The sequence below is a fragment of the Nannobrachium achirus genome, assembly GCF_963921795.1.
Source record: "Nannobrachium achirus genome assembly, chromosome: 7".
Classification (NCBI taxonomy): domain Eukaryota; kingdom Metazoa; phylum Chordata; class Actinopteri; order Myctophiformes; family Myctophidae; genus Nannobrachium; species Nannobrachium achirus.
The window spans coordinates 60,976,772-60,990,552 of NC_137816.1; the positions used below are offsets into that span (position 1 = coordinate 60,976,772).

General features: G+C 41.2%; 3 protein-coding genes across 3 annotated transcripts in view; 2 read left to right on the forward strand and 1 right to left on the reverse strand.

Annotated features, from left to right (window-relative positions):
• LOC308288096 (uncharacterized protein F13E9.13, mitochondrial) overlaps nucleotides 1–524 on the forward strand; it is a 5,269-nt gene extending 4,745 nt beyond the window's left edge. Inside the window, exon 6 of the mRNA XM_080729442.1 lies at nucleotides 78–524. Within this exon, the coding sequence (XP_080585568.1) occupies nucleotides 78–268 (191 nt within the window). The 3' untranslated portion in view covers nucleotides 269–524. The remainder of the gene's footprint in view (nucleotides 1–77) is intronic.
• On the reverse strand, nucleotides 521–6,223 carry LOC308288097 (uncharacterized protein). Its single transcript, XM_080729443.1, has 4 exons — nucleotides 6,112–6,223; nucleotides 4,120–4,257; nucleotides 3,527–3,668; nucleotides 521–1,695 (listed from the first exon to the last, which is right to left on the reverse strand). The coding sequence occupies exons 2-4, from the start codon at nucleotides 4,244–4,246 to the stop codon at nucleotides 1,467–1,469; spliced, it is 498 nt and encodes a 165-aa protein (XP_080585569.1). The 5' UTR covers nucleotides 4,247–4,257; nucleotides 6,112–6,223; the 3' UTR covers nucleotides 521–1,466.
• Nucleotides 6,224–7,037: 814 nt separating this feature from the next.
• LOC308288462 (protein C19orf12 homolog) lies at nucleotides 7,038–12,181 on the forward strand. The gene is made up of 3 exons (XM_080729905.1): nucleotides 7,038–7,080; nucleotides 8,464–8,635; nucleotides 11,386–12,181. The coding sequence occupies exons 2-3, from the start codon at nucleotides 8,476–8,478 to the stop codon at nucleotides 11,649–11,651; spliced, it is 426 nt and encodes a 141-aa protein (XP_080586031.1). The 5' UTR covers nucleotides 7,038–7,080; nucleotides 8,464–8,475; the 3' UTR covers nucleotides 11,652–12,181.
• The last annotated feature ends 1,600 nt before the right edge of the window (nucleotides 12,182–13,781 follow it).

The following is a 13,781-nucleotide window of genomic DNA, read 5'->3' on the forward strand; positions in this document are numbered from 1 at the left end:
GAGCAACCACATATACAGTGAGTACATTTGCAAAGTTTTGAGCTGATATACATTTTTGCCTGTCTCTCTTTTTGCAGTTGTTGCCCAGTCTGTGAGAAGTCCAGTGCTGATAGGCTCAGGAGTGACCTATGACAATGTGGAACACTACCTGGAAGCAAATGGCATGATCATTGGCTCTCATTTCAAGCAGGGAGGCCACTGGGCCAACGCTGTCGACCCGGAACGAGTGAAGAGGTTCATGAATAAGATGCAGGAACTTCGAAAATGATATGCTCGTTCCTGGTGTCACATCATTCAGTGCATTCATCTGGACCCACTTGTAGTGGGTTGAAATCTCTTTCATGCCTTTTGAGAAATGTTGAATCTCACCTTTCTTTACTGTCATGGTGAAATTGTACGGAGCACGAATTGAGCATCTGACTAATAGAAAAACAAAATATTTCTACAAATATACCTCATTACACTTTTCCTGTATTGTGAAATATGTACATGCTGCCACTCATTTAATAAAACAATATTTATTAGCTTTTTTTGTTTTTGTTTTTACATATTATAAAATATATCCAGAGATAAAAAAAAGAAAAAACCTGGTATTCAGTTGTATTTACAAGCAAGACATTTTGTAACATCAGAAAGTGTGTCATCTAAGAAGAATAAAATAGCATATACATACACAATACAAAACATTTAACAGTGGTTCTGTAATCTTTAGACTTGTCACATCTAAATCTATGGCACAAATTCTAAAAAATAAAAACTAATCTGAAAAGTCTTTCAAAATGTGGCAAAGGCCATTTTACCCTCATTTAGAATACATTTTCCACATTTCAATCAATACATACGCCATACATTGTAACAGTAACACCTAATAATACACCTAGTAATACCTAAATAGCTTTCACACATGTCAAACCTCCAAGATCTACACCTAATCATAGCTACATACAAGTCTCAAAATATTTAAGTCAAATATCTCAACTGCTTTGTTGCAACTATGTCATTTGTGCTTATCAAACCTGAGGGGCTGATCATTCACAATGTCTGGAGATCAAAGGTCTTTGAACTCAGTGGCTTTAAACAAAGGATGTCGAGATATGGCTTACATTGCAGGTTGCCTGCACTGAACTGAAACTCAGGCTGCACACAGAAATCTGCATCTGAAATCTTATCAGTAGTGTTATGTTTTGTGAATGCCGTGATGTGGTTCTTACTTTATAGAGCCTCTTGATACAGAAAGGAAGTGGTGGATCCTTCTGTGATTAGCTAGATATACCAGCACACTAGTGAAATGTATTGGATATTACATTATGTGTGGTAAAACCTTTACGTCATATAACGTTAAGCTTTGAAAATCATTCATGGTGGTGCAACACGAGTGAAACGAAGGATGATTCACCAACACGGCCAGCCTATTGCACTTGAATGGAGTCAACCTGGAACACCTACAGTGCTAGTCATCCACTGTTTCAGTAGTTGTAGAGACGCTGGCTGGGCTGCTTGAAGTGCCCATAGCGTTTCTCTGCCGGGGAAAAGCGTGTCTTGGTAAGGTTCTGTCTGGTGAGGGCACTGCGGCTCAACTTTTTGCGCTCCACCTGAGCTCTTGCCTTCTGGACTGCCAGCATTTGGACATTGCAGGGTAGTGGAACGCCCCAGGCCGCCAGGCGCCAGGAGATGTGATGCCTCACTGCCACTGACCTATAGAAACAAGGGGCAGTGGACTAAAATGTGCGCTTATGTTGCGTTCAGGAAATGAATGTAACCCTGACATCTGTAGGCTACATGTGGACGCCACAGCAGCCGGTCAAACTGAAAGCAAATCCCTTTTTGTAATTGTTCGGTTAGCCATGTAATGTTCCCCAAATATTAGTAGTTAGCTGTTGAGTGGGGAATGGTTGGATAAAGAAAATAAATAACTGGTTCCAGCTACACCAATGGAACCACAGACTGTGAATGGAATCCTAAAGAAGTCGGAAATTCCAACCCCCACCTACAATGACAAGTGTTTGTTCGCCCTCCCCAACCTGCTTCCCATCTACAAACACGATTGTGTTGGTTGAGACCAAGAGGGCGATAGCAAGAGGGTGCAAAAGACCTGTACTTCCCGTTTCTGTGTGACGTAGGTAGATACCTTTTTAGGAGGCGGAAGCATGTTTGGAGTCTATTCATTTACAATGGGAGAGCTAACGTGAACACAGAGCAAAATAATAGTTCAGAAGCTATAGTCACTGAACTAAATATTGGACCCGATCATCACAAGCCTCATAATATTAACAAAATTGTCATACTAAAGTGGCTTTTTTCAGCGACACAACTGAGAAAATCAACTTTATTATTGCTCTTTAGCTGTCCCTAGTCTGGGATCACTTCACTTTACGGGGTTTGATCCGGTCGGGAGCAGAAACCACTTTACGTCATGTTGTAGTCCTAGACGGACTACGCTTTGGCCGGAACTATCAACCGGATTCAGTTTTAACCCAAAATATTCCCCTGCACCCAAGGACATACTTTTAGGGCCGACCTAATAAACACCTTGATGAGGCGTAGTTTTGCTTTCGAAAAATTCGTTTGGTATGTGCATCTTTTAATCCAACTCGTAGCGACTGGCAAGACTACGTAGCATTTCCAGCATTTTAAAAGGGATTGGGGAAACAAACGGAGGGAACCAAATCAAAGCGACGCCGCTTCTAGTGGTTTCCGCGCTTTAGGCGGAAACCAAACGCTCTGTTGTGAACGAACACCAGGCTCTCTCTCGGGAGAAAGCCTGGTAGGCGAGGTTAAGCTGTCCCAGCAACACACTCTCGCGGGATCTATAGCACCAGTAAACAGGACGTGCGCGAGATTTGCGTCAGAGCCGGCGCCCACTTAGGAGTCTATTTGTAGGATTTGTGTACCATGTCGCACTCTAGTGGATCCAATGAGGATGAGCTATCTTCATTAATTAAATATCTTTGGTTGAGAGTGCCAAGCCAGAGACACAGTAGAGGAGTCAAACTCCAATCTCCACAGTGGTTGGCAGGAACTTTACCACACTGCACCATCCAGACACCCCTAAGATCTATGTCTGGAATGCATAAAATACAATATCTGAAACGCAAAGTGACAAATTATGATAGAAGACGGTTGAGTGTTACCCTATACCAGGTGCGTGCGAGTAATGTGCACAGTGTGCAGTGTATAAATAGAGTATACGAACATATATTGACCTCTAAAACACTGCTATTTTCTTAGTGCAATACACAACCCAAGAGGAACTTGTTTAGTCTTAGCCATAAATAGATATACTTCGCACCTCTGTTCTTGTATTTACATTTTATGCTCTGTTTTCCTTGTGTTACGTAATGTAATGTACTCCACTGTCTGCCTGTTGTTTTCACATTTTATTTGGGGGGGGGGGGGGGGGGGGGCTGCGGATGTAAATTAGCATCTTTGCTAAATCTGGTGTATTTACATTACATTAATATGTACAGTTCATTAATGTGCGGTGTCCCATCTAAATTAACGAATAAAGTAAAGTATGTAAACAAACCTTGGAGAGTCCTCCTCTTCATCAGATCCCAGCTCTTCCTCATCATCTTCCTCACCAGTCATCTGGTAGACAGACATGCTGGGGTGTTCAATCAGCAGGTTCTCAAGGGGATCTGCCTCTGCAGCCGACAGTGGACTGTTTTCTGTGCAAAGAGACGTCACAGACGGTGACAGTTCATTTTGTCGAATAAAACTATGACGAAAGATTTTCATTGACTACCTTTTTTCACTGAAAAAACTAGGTTATGATGACTAAAAATAAGACAATATTTTGACAAAGAAAAACTAGACTAAAATGTTAGGGAGGGACTAGTGGAGCAGAGATCGAAACTAAAAGACAAGTCATTTTACGCTTGGTTGTGCTCGGGTGTTGCGCTCTGAAAATAGCAGATCTACATGCCATAACGGTGCCATCAAGGCCTGCCAAAATACATTTTTGTTTGACAAAATCAACTGTAGATTAGATCAAACTTTGCTGTAAAAATTAACACTGCATCAAAGTAAAAACAAATCCATCCATTTTCATCAGTTTAAATAGTCTTTGAACAAAAATCAGCATATATCAATGCTCAGTGACGGTATAAGTCTTCTCACCTTGGATATTAACAATGACCCATCCTTCCTCCTCACGCTCCATCAGTTCCTCATAGCTGTCATCGTCTGCCGCTTCAAATTCATCAACCGTGTTCCAAAGCAGATGAGACAGGATCTTTCCGATCATCTTTTCACCCTCTGTTGTGACGAAAACAACAAGGGTGGGTTGGATTTGGTGTCAAGACGAGTTTTTATAATATATTATTCATAAAATAATACATAAATAGATAAACTTTATAAAAGCATTGAACAGTAATAATCCCTTAGTGACTCCTCCATCATGTCAACCCGACTAGCCTATTCTTTAAACTCTTGTCTTTACTTTATTTTTAATATAGAGCCTAATGTTTATACTTTCATTACTTTGCAGTTTAAAGTAATGACACCCAACCAAGACAGATTTATGCACAAAATGCATAATCACTCCTCCTTTATTATTGTTGTAGTACGTATAGTGTTAGTGTCTATAGCAGACATTATTGAATAGTATAAATAGCTCCCCCTTGAGACCATCACTGGGAATATCATGGCTGTCTGGGACTACATAGCAACCCTACCAGAACATGTAGTCCTTTTTGGCACAGCATAGTGAGAGCCTCTCCCTGACGAAGTGAGTTTATGTGTCAAGGGCAAAGTCACAGGAACAGCTGAGCTGACTTGCAGTGCCAGTCAGCTGTTTGTGTCTTGGCATCGCCCACAGCTTCCTGTCTCTATTACTTCAGTTCTCACTCAGTTGATAAACAGTAGAGGAAAGAGTACATTTTTAAAGTTGTTGCCAGATCGACAGACACAGATACTGATCTGAGCTGATCAGGCCAATCAAGCAAGCATCCCATCCACGATGTGACGTGCGAGAGGCTCAAATTACTCTCATAACCTGATACTCTGGCAACAACATTGTATAATGTGTAAACACTGTATCTTTCTTGGAGAAGCCAAAGAACTTCCAGTCGTTATAAAACATCAACTAATCCTGAATGCTATCAACTTAAATATCACCACTTTACAGCCACCCTACGTTTCAGCTTTGTGCCATTAAATGGCAACACAAATAATAGGATATACACACAAATAGACCAGCAGTTGGGTTGGGTACTAGCCCTGAATACTGGTGCCGCCTCAACTTGAGGAGTAGTGGGCAATCGAGCCCTTAACGGTTTGAGCTAGGAACGTCAGATTTCAAAAATAAAGTGCTTACCTAAGCCAACTTTGATAACAATTTGACGCCGCTAGTGGACAGTCGCGTAATCTCCGGTTGATCATTGTAGTGAACGGAGATGATGCGATGACGCGACTGTCCACTAGAGGCGGAAGTCCTATGTTAAGCTAAATAATTTCGGACAAAAATGCTTTTTATTCAACAATCCGGTAGCGGCGTGTAATGAACGTTGTGCGGCGTCAAATTGTTATCAAAGTTGGCTTAGGTAAGCACTTTATTTTTGAAATCTGACGTTCCTAGCTCAAACCGTTAAGGGCTCGATTGCCCACTACTCCTCAAGTTGAGGCGGCACCAGGACGGTCATGTATATGACCGTCCTGTATTCAGGGCTAGGTTGGGTACGTTCTGTCTGAATGCCTTGTACTGTACTTGTCTGTGTCTGTCTGGAATCTACTGTCAAAACACCTCTGCCTGCCAAGATCAGAGACGTATTGAAAAGCCCAGTCTGTAAAAACCCTCCTATAATAAACTAAAGACGCAATATTGACGAGAATTATACAGGTAAATTTATAAATGTACCTGCTGTAAAGAGATTTGTATTCGACTTTTGCATTTTGGAACAATTTTTGCCCGTTACAAGCGTTGAGATCAATCGAATTGCTATTGATATACAGGCATTATTACCATTCACACAGTTAATTAAATGCGGCTCTAGTCAGACACACAACACACAAACCAGATAGAGAACAATGGGAACAACAGATAGAGGAAAACCAACAACGAAGCGGATCGTACAAATGCACGCCGATCTGATTGTAAAGAATGTATCTTACCTTGTGGGAAAACAAATGTTTCTTCTTCTTCTGGAGTATGACGGCGGGACAAGTTATGTACAATGTGTTCCTCAAGGATTGTTTTGATCTCGAACTTGTTTATCACAGTAGCTGAGCTCTTCCCCCTGTAATGCCGACGTCACCAAATCCCACCCTAATAAGGCGGAGGATAGGTGGGCACTGACTGGGCACTATGGGACCTCTATCTGGGCACCTCGATGTAAAACTGCCTATTTTATCCAAAATAATAACATGTACATGGAATGGAAAATGTTTTCAAGTAAAGTAAAGTATACATGATTAGAACATGCTTAAACATTTGACAATTAAGGTTTACACATTTCTAGAATTGATACAAAACCTCTATAATACACTCATTTTGGGGCATAAACAAGAAGTTGAATAAGGACAATAAGCCTATAAGTCTGGTAATGATGTAGGACTAGTACAGTGCATGTTCACATCAGGTGCCTTTACTTAGTTAAGACCATTTCTTCAAACATTTTTTTTCTTTTTTGCTCACCTATCCTGTATTTTCTATTAGGCCTACTTATTTTATTGAATCATTCTATATGCTATGTAGTCTAATTAGATTTGTGGGCAGCTCAGTTTTCTTTTACGGTATATACTTTGAAAAACATATTTGACTGTCAGTCTGTCAGACTTTTGAAAATAGCAGATCTACAAGCTCACAATGCCTTGGGGTTGCATGATGCACTTTGCATCGCATAGAATTAGTAGAATTACAAGTATTGAATATTGGAAATATAAAACAACTCAAACTTGACTATGCTGACTGACTGACATTCATCAGAGCGTTGACATCACAAGTTAACAGACATGTCATATCATCATGAGTCATGACTCATGTTCCCATAATTCTTTGCGACCACCACCAGTCACACACACACACACACACACACACACACACTCACAGCAGCACAGACTTCATTCACCTACGTTTCTACGGTATGACATTTTAGACTATTGTTGTCGTCAATTTGTGATGTCATTTCGGGCTGCGTTGAATGTGAACCTTGTTATTAGTTTTTACACAGATGATGATGATGATTGATGACACAGTCTGTCTGTCTGTATATATCTAGTCTAGACTTACCTATTTACCATAGCTGGGCTTGTGGGCTAGCTTGTAGCTTCACGCAACACGAAAAAAGTCAGCATAAAGTCCGTAGGCTGTTTAGATACACGATGTATTTACTTGTTGTGCTTTTAAGAGAATAGGTTGTTGAAACTTTACTGATAAAATGTACTTCAGAAAAAAGGATGTATTGATGTAATAAGTAACTTTCGCTTTTTGTTTCCACCACACCACACCATGGCTGGAAAATAGATGTGTCGTGCATTTATTTGCCAGAAGAGGGCACTCTTGATATATACAGTTATACACACACACACACACTTTGAGGAAAAACAAGCACTTATAGAGTGTCAGCTGTCAGGCCACATGCAACTTGCAGCTACTTTATTGGCCTTTACTTTTAATACCTCTGTAAACACATTACTTATTCATGGTTCTAGCATTCTCACTCTGTATTGGCATTATTATACTGATACTGAATCATAAAACAATACTTCAATAAATAAAGTAACTTCTGGGTATAATAATGTGTAGATCTCAAATGGATTAATTTACATATTTAGCTCAGTGGTTACTGGTTAGAATGTCTTACCATGGTGGTTTGATTCCCACAATGTAGTAGCTTTAAGTGTGTGTGCCCATTCACACTGAGGCAACCTGCCACACCAGGGTTCAGTGTCTCAAGTAGTCGCAAGCAACTCTTAAGATTCTATTTTTAATATCTGGAAACTAGAGTTGCAACACCAACCCTTGACAGCCTTACCAACATTGCAGTTGTATGGAAAACTTGAATTATCCTCTTTATATCGGTTTTTGTTTCATAAAAATACACAGTGGACATAATTATGAGTTAACTTTCTGTCAAGAAATTCAGTCCTGCCTAATGCATTACTTTATGTGCAACTGTACATCGTGCAAGTACAGTAACGGCAGGGGAAGCAGCTAAGAACATAGTCAAAAAACTGATCTGTGTGCAGAAGTTGGACTCTTACCTTGTGCCAGCCGTGTGCTGTGACTGTGAGACCCTAGTCATGCTGACTCAGGACCCCAACCCCATGGGTCTCGGCGACGTTAGTAGTAGGGAAGGGATAAACGACTGAATGTCTGTCTGTCCGATGTCTGTCTGATATACACCCATGCTGACATCACTGATACTAAACAGTGCCCACATTTACTGACATCACTGACCACACAAAAACAGTTGAATTGCTTATTTTGAGTTGTTCACACCTCCATGTCTTAATCTACTGTAGGCAGCCGTTCAAATGGCCCCGCGGATGGACGACATCATGCGTCTGTGCTGTGACGTATCAGCCAACCAGCAGATCAAAGTAGCGGTGAAGAACTCTACTAAAGGAGCCATCGTGGCAGGAGGGGCTGCCTTTCTAGGCGGACTGCTTGGTGGGCCTCCGGGAATTGCTGTCGGTAAGACAAATCAGATCCTGGACAATAAAGCCTATTTTATACTAATTTACACTACCACCACTGCTGCTTTTCAAATAAAAAATGTGTTGAGGGGTTTCACTTTGGGCGAGGGACACTTGCACAATAAAATATAAATTACGCAAAGCCTTTTACCTGACTTTTGGAAGTATAAACAAAGCTTTATTGCAATGGGGCGCCCGCTGGCCTAGCGGTCCAGGCACATACCACATGCCTGTCAGCGTGTCGCGGGTTCGAATCCAGACCTTTGCTGCATGGAAGCCCCCCTCATATATATATATATATATATATATATATATACTAGAAAAAAAGCCCCTTGCGGGGGCTTCTCCCATGCTTCTCCCCACCGGGGGAAATGGATGTGCTGTGGCAGCGCGCCGCATCCAGTTGGGGTTACCGCGCGGCACTTCACGTGCGTCGATACCGCGATGGGACGCTGCGCAGCTGCCCGCGTTCAGTGTGTGCTCCACTTTATGTCCCTAGTGCCCAGTTGTCTAGGTGGCCGCCTCTCCAAGTGCCCACATATCCCTATTGGCCAGTTAAAGGGAATGGCCTCAGCAAGGCATTTTTGTATTATGTTTTTTACACAATTGAACAACGGACAGTCGGACGCAGAGTTAGCAGAAATGCGGACAGACTGGCTGGTACGTATTCTGATTAAGGTAGTGAGATAATATCCAAGATTTATCATGAACAAAAAGGCACACATGGACACTAATGGTAAAATACGCCAACACAACCTCCTCCAGTCCCTTAAGCGGCCGTGGCCCCATTAGGCTTATTTCCTGTGGAAATAATAAGCCTCGGCTTTCTAGGATCTCCTTTTAGTTGACCTTGTAGCAGTGATTTGTACTGTCATGAAACTGTACTTTTTTCTATTGCAAACTTCTAATAGATTTTTCAACCACCTCCCCAACCGGTCTGGGCTGTCTGAAAGTGAGTTAGTCTTTTTTAGCACCAATATAATAGGAGTCAGGAGAAATCAAATGGCGAAAGTAGGCACGTTCTGAGACATGTCGACCCGTTGATTGTTGTTAATATTTGGGGTTTTTGATGTTGGAAATTACATAAATGCCTCGCTGGTATGTTTTTTGTGTATTCCACTATTCCTCATCCTACCCCTGCTCTCCATTGCAGAAAGCAACATAACGATTGAAGCTTGCACGTTAGAGTAGCGTCCCTCCGTCAACACAATGTTACATGCGGAGGCTATTTAGTTACACCATAGCATTTGCACGTTCGCGAATGTGTCACTGTGTGCGTTCGGCGTGCGTGCTCTATTAACGCATTATTATGATACACGATCCAGTGGTTATGAAGTGAGGCAATGTTTTTTGTGAACATGGATCGGAGAGACAGAGAAACAGACAGGTTTTCACTGCAGCGCACGCACGCACAAACACACACACACACACACACACACACACACACACACAGGACGGAGGACGGTGTATCTTTCTCTGTCTGTATCCGATCCGAGGCATTTTAACGGTCCGGTCGCGCCCCCCGCCGCCGCCGAAAACCGAAAGAGAAAAAGTGTTTCTAAAAGCTGTTTATGTGTTTGCAGCGTGTGTGCAGCTTGTGCATTAACAATACTATCCGTGTCCGTGTTGTGTCCAAAAATGCCATACGATTGTCTGCCTGCTGCTGCTGCTGCTACTGTGTGAGATATGGGACGTTCGCGAACGAATCAAGTCTTGTGAACGGCTCTTTGAAATGAACGATGGGATCCGGTTCGTAGTAGGGAGCCGTTCCTTTTGTAAATGAAGAGTGGTGGGAAAAGTACTCAAATTCTTTACTTAAGTCAAAAAAATATCAATACTGCAATCCATGTGGAAATACTCTGCCACAAGTAGAAACCTGGAATGTTAAGTAAAAGTACAAAAGTATTGGTATCAAAATGTACTGTAAGAATGTCCTGTTTCACAGGTTTTACAATGCATAAAATGTAAAAAAAGAAAAGAAATAAAAAAATAATTTGTGAGCTTGTAGATGGGCAATTTTCAAATAGCAGGTATGTAGGTTACATATGTATGTCAGAAATACATTTATATAGGGTTGAAGTTATTTGTAATCATAATCAAAATCTACATAGTAACTCAAATGAGTCAGTCTTTTGAACGGCTCTTTGAAAGGAACGGATCCCAGAGATCCGGCTCACTTCAGAGAGCCATAAATCCCATCTCTACTTGTGTGCACTGCAGTCGCACATGGGCAGTAGGGTGGGAGGGGGGTCCTAGCGAGAGGTGGCTAAAATATATGCCTGTATAAAAAATAACGTTTTATATTAATTGTTTGACATTTAAGTACAATCATGGCGGCAAACATAGCTTAGGCCCTTTCCAGAGTATTGAGCAGTGTACATGCCGAGCGGGGAACCGTGACGTTCACTGGTTTGCTGGGAATAGGCCTTCATGGCGTACATGACCTAGCTCTCCAATTATAATATTAAGATATATATATATATATATATATATATATATATATATATATATATATATATGCAATGTCCAATTTAAAGCACAAGGTGGCACCATTGCTCAAAATGAAGTATATTTCCCATGATTGTTCATTACACAGACATTGATTGTACACTTTTTGCTATTCTTATGTATGACAAAAAAAAACATTGATACTCTGTTTACAGTATATTTGATTTAATTAACAGATTTTCTCTCTTTCTCTTTCTGTGTGTCTTCCTGGACAATGTCCCACCTGCTGTCCTGTCTCAGGTGGTGCAGTGGGTGGTCTGCTGGGCAGCTGGCTGACCAGTGGCCAGTTCAGGCCTCTGCCTCAGATCCTGATGGAGCTTCCCCCTCTGCAGCAGCAGAAGCTCTACGGCGACATCGTGGCCCTCGTAGGCCATCTGGACTGGACCGACGTGGCCCAGCTCCTTGCTCTGGTGATGGGCAACGCCACACTCCAGCAACAGGTCACTGCTGCATTGCTAAGCTATGTCGCCAAGGAGCTGAGGGCAGAGATACGCTATGGAGACTGAACTGCGTTTTGTTTTGGTGCATCTGGCAGACAGAAATGGATACACAACCATTCTTTGTGCCCAACTTGTGCCCTGAACTTTCTTTTCTTTTTCTTTTTTATTATGGACAATTACTATTATGGATTATTGGTTATTCGTGGACAAGACTGACACAGGACTGTCCAGGACCTTGTAAAAGTCCTGTGTATTCTGTCCTATCCTGTGACGACGAGGTGCCTAGAACGTATGGCTGCTACATTTTCAGGAATATTCTTTACCGACTACTTATTGACTTGACTGCCATAAAATATAATTTCTAACCTAGTAGGCTAACCTCTATATGGCAATGGTTAAAGAACAACCATGTGAGACCTGTGGAAGGAGTGCTGAAGAAAATTGTAAAAAAAACAATGGACATTCATTTTGTATTTAATTTCATATAATTTGTATTCAACATTTTTGAGTGCCTTTCAAGAAGGACGTTTGCTTGTTCGGCCTGAGCTCAGATCTCTGTCTTAAAGGGGAAGACCACCCATTTTCAATATTGAACTGTGTCATTAATATACCTTAGAGGAGTTGTGTGGAAATAAAAAAAAAAAAGTTCACCCTCTTCTGTGTTGCCTAGAACTGGAGGATTGATTTTGGAGTTTGTATTGTGATGTGATGACATCACACCGTTGTACTTTACAATACAAACCCCAAAATCAATCCTCCAGTTCAATTCAACACAGTAGAGGGGGAACCTTTTTTTTATTTCCACACAACTCCTCTATATTAACTCAGTCGGTGCCATATTTAAAGTGGGACCTCTTATATTGCCGGTTCGCCAACAAAGGGTTAAAAAAATAGTGTGCACGCTGGTGCACACATTCGTGCACAGATCATGCACTATGCATGTGCATGCTTTTCACAGCTTTCAAACCAAAAAATCCGCTTGGAAATCCGTTCAGGCATTCAGGAGAAGGCAGCCCTTATGTTTTCTTCAAATGTAAACAAACATGGCTGCCATGTTTGAAAGATGGGGTTGGTATGGGGGTTAAACATGCAATTTCGCGATGGCGATCATGCCTAGTACACTGTTTTTTTTTTATTATTTTTTTTAAAAAGACGTCCAGAAGACGTCTGGCAGGGAGGTCCATAGTTAAAAAGACGTTTTTATTATAGAAAACGTCTTTTTTGGCAGGGTATGAGTTAATGACAGTTCAATATTGAAAATGGGTGGTCTTCCCCTTTACTCTACTCTTTCTCTACTATTTATCAGCTAAAGTAATAGAGACAGCAAACTGTGGGTGACACCAAGAACCAAACAGCTCGCAGCTGTTCCTGTGACTTTGCCCTTGACATAAACTCACTTGCTCAGGGAGAGAGTTAGTCTTTCTTTTGTACACTTGCAGAACCAGTTTTTGTTTCATCTGACATCTGACCCGGCAGATTCTATTTTCAGTGTGCAAGTGTCACTAAGTAGTACCTGCATTGTCTTCAGATTCCCCTCCCATCCCGCACAAGCAAGACTTGAATGTATTTTTTTATTTCTGAACTTTGCGCTGTTTTTTACCTGTGAAGTAAATATACAGAATTTGTATAATTGCCCCATGCGTTTGGAGACCCTCTTAAATCCTCTGGCTTCTGGCGTTTTGTTTTAAAATACAAAATGCTTTTTCGTCTGGGCTGGTATGGCCGACTTTAAGGGATTAAAGGAGCACTTCACCTATTTTCAACTATATCTTCATATAATTGTTAGTCCTCACTAACGCTCATAAGATTTACAATTTACGTATAGATACTTTGCATCACATTGGTGTGGACTATGGACAGTTCAGAAACCTGCCTACCAGTGATATCATCAATGGGAATTTTAAGCTAATATAAACTACAGCCTTTCTGTTCTTGAGAATGCTGATATAGAAGCCATTGTTCCTGCATAAACATTTTAAAAAAGCCAACCAATGATTTCATTGGTAGGATGCTTACTGAGCTGTCCACGTCCCTTCTCTGCGACATAGACAGAAATGCTGCCATCTTATGAGCATTAGTAAGGACCAATTATATGAAAGTAGGTATAGTAAGTAGAAAATGGGTGAAGTGGTCCTTTATGATTATTTTGAAAAAGATAAGCTATTAGTTTAACCCAATGCTGGTTTTGTTAATGAT